At 26.5% G+C, this 8,657-nt stretch overlaps 1 protein-coding gene across 1 annotated transcript; it reads right to left on the bottom strand.

Moving 5' to 3' along the window:
* Positions 1–2,084: 2,084 nt before the first annotated feature.
* LOC107194490 (AP-1 complex subunit sigma-2) lies at positions 2,085–8,438 on the bottom strand. The gene is made up of 5 exons (XM_015584135.1): positions 8,340–8,438; positions 8,057–8,235; positions 7,838–7,946; positions 7,524–7,661; positions 2,085–2,202 (listed from the first exon to the last, which is right to left on the bottom strand). The coding sequence occupies exons 1-5, from the start codon at positions 8,340–8,342 to the stop codon at positions 2,158–2,160; spliced, it is 474 nt and encodes a 157-aa protein (XP_015439621.1). The 5' UTR covers positions 8,343–8,438; the 3' UTR covers positions 2,085–2,157.
* Between the last annotated feature and the right edge of the window lie 219 nt (positions 8,439–8,657).

Raw genomic sequence — 8,657 nt, 5'->3', positions numbered from 1 at the left:
ACAAATAGGTATGTGTTGTTTGAAAAAGTAAACTGGAATAGTAACTCAAAAATAGACAAAATAAATCATACAAACACAATGTAAAAGAAATTGTTTTATGCGATCATCTTAAATAACAGTTTCACCAATGGTTTGTAAATTAATTTAATTCATCAGTATCATTATAATCTATTATATTCCTAATAAGTTTATGCACAAAAAAGAAATGATTAATAATGATAAATTTGATTGAAGGGACTCAGATGATTTTGGAATCTATATTAATAAGATTAAAATAATTCAGTCCGATCTGCACAATTCCTTTTTCTTTTTCATATAGAACAACTTTCATGTATAACAACAAGCAACAGCTAAACGTAAATGAACCAAACAATGCATGTAACAGAATAATTGTGTTCATGTAATAATAAAATCAAGAAACTGCTGTTTGAAAAATTTCTATTTTGTTTACCTTTCAATTCATTGTCAAATGTAATATAATATTCTCACACTGCATTGCAGATTTTTCTAAAAAGTATTTGTAAACTTCATTCCATTATATATAATTAGTATGATTTAATTACAGACTGATGATATTGATATAATTAACTGTATATAGAAATAATTATGATGTAATAGAATTAAGTATGATTTGAAAATTGGCATTATTACTGTTACATTAACATAATTACTCCAGTATTTTATTAACTATGAAATTATAACTCTTTTCTGAAGACTCAATTCTTTTTCCTGAATCATTAACATATAATTAAAAAAAATTTTTTTTACTAATAAAGATTTCTTTACAGTTCCCTTCTGTTATTCAATATTCCAGTAATTGTCAAGTAAGTATGAGGCATAAAAAAATGAAATGTTTTAAATGTTAATTAGTTTTCAAATAATTCAATTGTTTCTATGTATTTGTAAATACATTTCGTGCATTTTTATTATTTTAACGCACCGTTCTTGAAAGAACAGTACAGAATTTTTTCAATTTTAATTGTGTTTGTATTTGAATGTCGGTGCTGTTGTCGAGCAATATGTTTCAAAATACTAACATTCAAGTTAGCAACTATATTTTTATACATTAGACATAAAAGTATAACTACCGATTAAGAAATAATAAAGCACGACAAAATCATATTGTATTTATGTATAGTTTGGTTTCACAAAGGAATTGAATAAATGAAGATCAGATAAGCACCTCATAAAAAACATAGATATAATGTTACAGTATTGTTGAAAATTCATTATTTGACCCTCTACATGTTAACTTTAGTATTTTTAATCGTACTTATAGCGTGAAACAATAATTATGTTCTTAGAAGATTTGAAGCCTTTATCCACATAGACAAAAATCATCAAGTTAAATTCAAACTTCTGATTGTTCCCTTAATCAATGACAGGTGATTTTTGTATAAATGTACATTACAAAAATCTTTCAAGAAAAAGTAATATTATATATGTCCAGAAGAAGTAACAATCAAAATAATAATTAAATTAATTCTTTTTAAAAAAAATGAAAGTTTGTTCCACTTGAAAATTATATTGCATTATAGTAACATAATTCTGAATGAAATACAATATATTAACACTGAAGTAACACATACAAATTCTAACATTTCACAGATAGTTTAACCCTCACATAGCAAAAGTAACAGTGATAATATTTTAAAGATGATGAACGAATTAAACGAAATGAATAAATTTTTAGTTTCTTGAATGTTAAATGACTTTATCTTTACTGATTACTGTAATATCACACAAGAACATTAGGAAAACGGTAATCAATAGTTGCTACAACTAAGGATTAAACTACATAAGAATAAATAATAAATAGTAAAATTACTAACAGTAAACTCATTGGTATAATGAATTATAGAGGGTTAAATAATATATTTCTATGGAATATCGTATGTATATAGGCTGCATAGTACTGCTATTATTTCAAAAACAAATTTCAATGAGTTAATGAAGGAATTTATAATTACATATAAATTGTATTTGTTAATTATAGGCGGAAATGTAAATGAAAAAATTAATTTTGATTAATTAGGATTTTTGCAGTACTATACTCTTAACTGTAATAAACATAACTTATAGTAAATAAAAGTCTGGAATGTTGGAGCGTCATTGTAAGTCCACTTACGTCAAGTTTGATAAATTGTCTAGAAAATATTATCCCAGACCATGGTCCTCAAAGAATCCTTGTGGAGTCTCCTCCTGAAACACATAATCCAAATTGTTAAATTAAAATACATAGTAAAACAATACATTTAAGTATATGAAGAGGGATCAATTTCTTTGATGCTGCACTTTCTCATATAATTCAAAAATACAATAATGAAAATATGTATATAAGTGTACACATACCTACTTCGTAATTAAGTAATCTCCTTGATGCAGCTTCAAATGGTGAACTGAACCCTTTTCATATAACAGTATATACTTGTATGGTTACACAAAGCTGCACAAAGCACATATTCATTTATTGCCTCATTTGAAATGCTTAAGCATCAATCAAAGAAATATCTGTGTTGCATGCTACGCACAGAATGTTTCTGCGCTTATTGTTAAATGGGTGTTCGTGTCATAAACTTGACCAACTTTAATGAAATACCTTCCTAACAAACATTAAACAAGTAATAGTCCTAGTTGTGTGTTTATTTAAGATAGAAACAGTTGAAAAAAAATACCATATTAAAACCTGAAAACACAGATATTATAGAAGTAAATACATAAAATGGGTTAATTACATGGAAAAGGTATTATATAATGCGAATATACGATTATGTAAGAATTCCTTTGTATACATTTATTATGGGTATTATTATACCGTGTTAGAATTTTAACATTAAAAATTGACACCGCTTATGTATATACACATACACATATACAAAAAGTGATTCGTTTAAGTGTCCTCTAATTAAATACTAGAATAAATAGTTTCAAGTATACAAATATGAAGAGAACTATACAAAATGTGAGAAAATAACTTCTTACGTAATGCAAAATTATGTAAACACTATTTAAATATTTCTGTGTGTTATATATATATGTACACACACAGAAATAATGGCTTTCTAAATACACATAACTTTATTGCCACAGTACGGCACTAAACTACATTGTAACTATTATCTGCTAAATGATAAAATGAGAAATAGTCTTGCTACTAACAGGAGTGTCTATAAGCTATATATTATATATATACATATATATTATATATATATTTGTATATATTTTGTATATATGTCTCATAGCAATTGCCTATATAAAAATATACTGGTTTGTATACTAGATTTGTTAGGGTTGTCAATGATAAATAAAAAATTGATGCTCAATAACTATAGAAAAAGTAGAGATGTATGATGGCATCATGCAGTGGGTGAGCCTGCTCCGGATCTTGATTCATGTGGGCTGTCGCATTGGCCATGAAGGGCATGCAAGAATGCAGCACCTACAAAAGCCCTATCTCCCGCAGGGCACCTTCCACAGCTTCATCCTTCCACAAACAAACAAATATTCTAGCTAATCTTTAGTGTATTTCTGGATGTGTCCTTAGTTATGGAACAATAATGTTGAACTAACTCTTACTATTAAATTTTACAGTATCGATTACAAAGCAGCATTACATTCCATGAATTAAAAGTTGCATTAATCATTTATAATGCAAGATACCTTGTTATCACGTGTGAACTGACACTAGAATAAAATTAAGTAAATAAAAGTGGTAATAGTACTACATTGTACACACATTTTTTTTGCAATAGGTTTTCCTTTTTTAATTAGTAAAAATTAGAATCTTTTTTCTAATCAACAATTGTTCTTTGGAGTTAACCAAAAGAGTCATTTAAAACTTATACTCATATTTATACCTTATGATACAATTCGAGCTATAAATATTATTAAAGATTTAAAATACTCCCTTGAATTTAATATGGAAAAAAAATTTTAAAGTAGCCTTGCATAATACAGAAAAAGTTGATAACTTGTATTCAATAGAAACTACTGTGACAAGATATAATACTTGTATCAAGTAATGAGAGTAATTATTTTGCCTAATTGGAAGCATGTTATGTAGTATAATAATTTAACACAGATATAAGCTAAATATACTCTCTATATATTTCAAAAATAAATAATCATAAAATATTACAAGATGTTCTGACAAACATTGAACATCATCTGAATGCAATTTCAGTATTATTACACATATATAATAATTTATTATATTTATAAAACAAAGTGTGACTTTGTGTAAAAATGCCTACAATTAAAAGTATTCTTTGTTTTTTTATATACTTTCTATAATAATGTCTTATAAACACAAGACAAGTGAATTTTCTAAATTTACAGAAAGATAACTTTCATGCGATTAAATTATGCGTAAAGAATAAGAGATATACAAGCGTACTTTTGAATCATAAAAACTTATAAATATTGTGCAAAATTATTCTATGGATCATGATCAATAACATTATATAAAAATTATACCATCAAAATAATTGACAATGATTAATATTTATTATAACATTAAAATATATACATACACCTCAAAAACTACCTATAAACAACAGCATTTCCATAGCATTACACTTTTTCAACGTAATTTTTAATAAAATAAAACTGATGATCAAATAATATCACCGCAAAAGAACAAGCATTTTATCTGCTTTTCCATTTGTGACAATATAAAAGAATTAGATTTTTATTTAATTGAAATTACAAAGGAACTAATTAATATATCTTTTCCACTATCAGAAAATATTGTACTGTGTTCTAAAAAAACTGAAGTAAATAAAATCTTCAGTGACTAGACATACGCGGTGTTACAGTAAAGTTTCGAGAATAATTCATTTAAAAATTTTACTTTGGAAATTACACAGATGTCAAGCCACCGCCTTTAAAGCAGTCCCCTGGAGACTGTATACATACATTTCAGCGTCGGAAATCCATTGATCGTAACAAATTGGTATCTGTCATAATACCTGCATTATAATATGAAGTGTGACGAAGTTTCGAGAATAATTTTGTTTCCGTCAAAGTGGACGTAACTATTTACATTGTTGTAACTTTCACAGAAATAAAATTATTCTTGTAATTTTATTCTCACACCTAGTATCACATACTCACACCACTATTATGACATACATACCAGAATTAAAATAGACACCCAGAAAGTGACTACTAGAACTGTTACGATTATTTGATCCCTGGCATTGAAATGCATGTGTATGTACAGTCTCAAAGGGACTATTTTGAACGTGACGGCCTTTATCTGTTCAACTTTCAAAATAAAATTTTTAAATGAAATGTTGTCAAAACTTTATTCTCATACCTCGTATTGAGTTATAAACATTTTAGGAATACTGCTATTAAACTATCTAACTGGTATACATTAAAAGTTATTGTAATACATCTTACAAGTGTGAGTAACCATTACTTTAACAAGTTATAGACACAAATAGTGGACATAATAATAAAATTATACTCATTATGAATATTATATAAAATCAAACTGGTAATATGAACTTTTGTATTTCTCATCCAACCTTTATGTTATAAGATATTTTCAAGGTATTTGAAATCGTAAAATACAATCCTTTAAAATAAGTGTAACTATGATGGCAAACATAATGTAAATAATTTTAAAATGTTGCAAAAACTTATAAGAGGAACTGGTATTGGCAAATTTACTTATCTTAGAGGTTGTATAATTTATGCTATATGTGCTAATGATGTCCATAGTTTAATGTATATAAGGAACACAGAATGTAAACATTTTTTCATGTGAAATACTATAGATAAATAAAACATATTCCCATTATATACATTATAATAAAAAACTGGCAAAATGGAATATCTACTTTTAGAATATGCGCACAATAAGAAAATAAGAAAGTAACTTTGTTACTAATATTATGCAATGTAAATATTATCAGCAATACTATACATCACGTTTGTTGTATACAGATTCCAAGAAGTTTAATGCTTTTATCATAACTATAAAATGTTATAAGCTCGCATCATAAAGTTTACTCCTTAGAAAAATATATAATAAATACACAATTAATTATTGTGTTTAAATCACCTAAATTGTGAAGGAACTTTGAAGTGGAAATAGTTTTACATTGTTATCAAATTGGTAAACTAGGTCGTGATATTGAACACAGTGTGATATGACAATATTCAAAATTAATAGAATATGGCAACAATTTTGTATAGACTTAATTTTGTTACTACAGATATGCTGTTGCATACAACATCATAAATAAAAGTTCACAACACATTTAAGCCCACTTACATTAATAAAAGAATAAGCATATAAGCATTCTATGCACACAGCATTAGCTACAAGAAAAAATTACAATTTACAATATATTAAATATAGATTATATCTACATTCTTTTATTTGTATGGATATTACATTTAATATCACTGGAAAGAATGAGCAGTCACTTTTCATGCTTTCCTGACTACACAATATTTTATCTAATTATATATGAATAATATATTAATAACGGTTTCACGATCTTATTATGTCGAAAGAAAAATAAATCATAGTTATGCCTAGTAATAGTTAAAAATATTACTAACCACTCTATATACATATTATTTATAACAGAATATGTATTATAGATTTCCAAATCAAGCATTACAATAGTAATCCTCATATGTAACAATGTTAAATATTAAAACAAATTTTAGACACATTAAAACAAAACTACGTAAGAAAACAAAAATGTTGTGAAAATATAACAACAATACATATAATAGATAAAATTGAAAAGGACCACTTAAAAAAAGAACTATAACACATTGCTGTTACAAAATTATAACTTAAAAGAGATACATTCAAATCATGCAATTTAGATAATTACACTGTTAATAAACAAAGTATCATTACAACCCATTTTTGCCAGGCACTCAAATAATGCGGTGGCCATTGTTATATCATAAAAATAATTTCTTTATAATATTATTTCTCCTTCAGTATTACTTTTTTAAATAGTCCATTAACTACTACTGTAAATGTTTCATTTATAATCATCAAATAGTCCTCCCTTTCTGATAAATAATAGATTACTGATTATGTGTGAAGTTAAATGAAATGGATTGATATAAAGGACACTTTTCTTTACACACTTGATACCGCATTATTCTACCCAGAATAAATAGGCCACAAACATGCTACATATACAAATCATACAAGGGGTTTTTGTATTTTTTATATGTACCTCTTGAACAGTGTTGATTCAATTACTTTGATAAGGACATTACACACCAACTATTGAAAGTTAAACTTATTATGGGAATCGTTCTAACAGACTTGCAGGTACAAGTAATATACAATAAACATTATGCAAATGCAATAAAAACTATAAAATTACTGACATTCCTATAATTGGAAGTCAATAAAATTTATATCTTAAAAGTTAAAACGATTCATGTGTATTACTAAAAAGTAATAAATGAAAATCATGAAGTCGTTAGAAAAAATAAACAAGTCACAACTCAATGGGTACATCCCCATAACTAACCTCCTGTAGTAAATCCTGAGCTGCAATGGCTTTTAACACATTCTTTTTGCTAGTCTCCTGAATTTCACCACCAACCAATAGTTCATCTAAGATAAAGTATGCTTTTTCAAAATTGAAAATTATATCTAACTCGCATACCTAATAACACATAGAAAACAATATGATTATTAAGAACAATGTTTGCAAGATAGATATGAAAAGCACAATTTAACCTCCATTTTAATCAGTGTATGTACTGAATAATTATTGTAATTATTCGCACTCACAATTAATTAATTACTTCATCATAAGTAAGTAAGCAATTTTATACTTACACTTCCAAAATATTTATCCAATAATTCAACATAACGGTGTATAATTTCTAAGGTGAGTAATTCATTATCGTTTTGTTCTATTGCGCAACAGAAATATAAACTTGCATATCTAGAATAAAATTATTAATGTTTCTTAATGAGAAAAGAAATTTTATAATAATTTAATAGGCAAATGAAATTGTAGGTTGAGTAATAAAATATTATAAAATTATGAAATACCTTTTATAGACAACCTTAACATCCTTCCATTCTAGGAAACTTGACATTTTTGGTTTTCGTGCTAATATCGTTGTAATCAATTCTCTTGTAATTTTTTTTTTTAATTTATCAGGGTGTGCCACATACCACTTTTGTAATCGTAACTTTCCTTGACGACTGAACAATAACATAAATTGCATCTAAAAGAATTTGAACACTTTCGTAAAATTTAATTTCTATTTCATTTAAAACATCAATACTATAATCACCGTTTAAATCTAATCACATGAAAAGGAAAATTTACCATTTTTGCGTAAATTACTTTTGATAAAGTAATCACAAAATTAACCACAACACCTTTGACGAAATCACAATATGCAAACTCTATTCCGCCTTTGGTGAAGGCAGGTGAAGGTGTGATTAATGCTTCGATTATATAGATGGCGTGAATGGAAACGTACGTACTACACAAGTGTTATACATGTGAAGGGCTTGTATTGTACTTATAAGAAGCACATGGTATAAGTATAATTATTACGCACATGCGTAAGTATAATTATTTTTAGAAACTTAGACGAATCTTAAAATGGAACTTTCAAAATTTTGAAATTCATTTGACACG

Source organism: Dufourea novaeangliae, unplaced genomic scaffold (genome assembly GCF_001272555.1).
Source record: "Dufourea novaeangliae isolate 0120121106 unplaced genomic scaffold, ASM127255v1 scaffold12, whole genome shotgun sequence".
In the NCBI taxonomy this organism is placed as follows: Eukaryota; Metazoa; Arthropoda; class Insecta; order Hymenoptera; family Halictidae; genus Dufourea; species Dufourea novaeangliae.
Note: the sequence above shows the minus strand (reverse complement) of the source record. Positions and strands in the feature narration are given on the sequence as shown.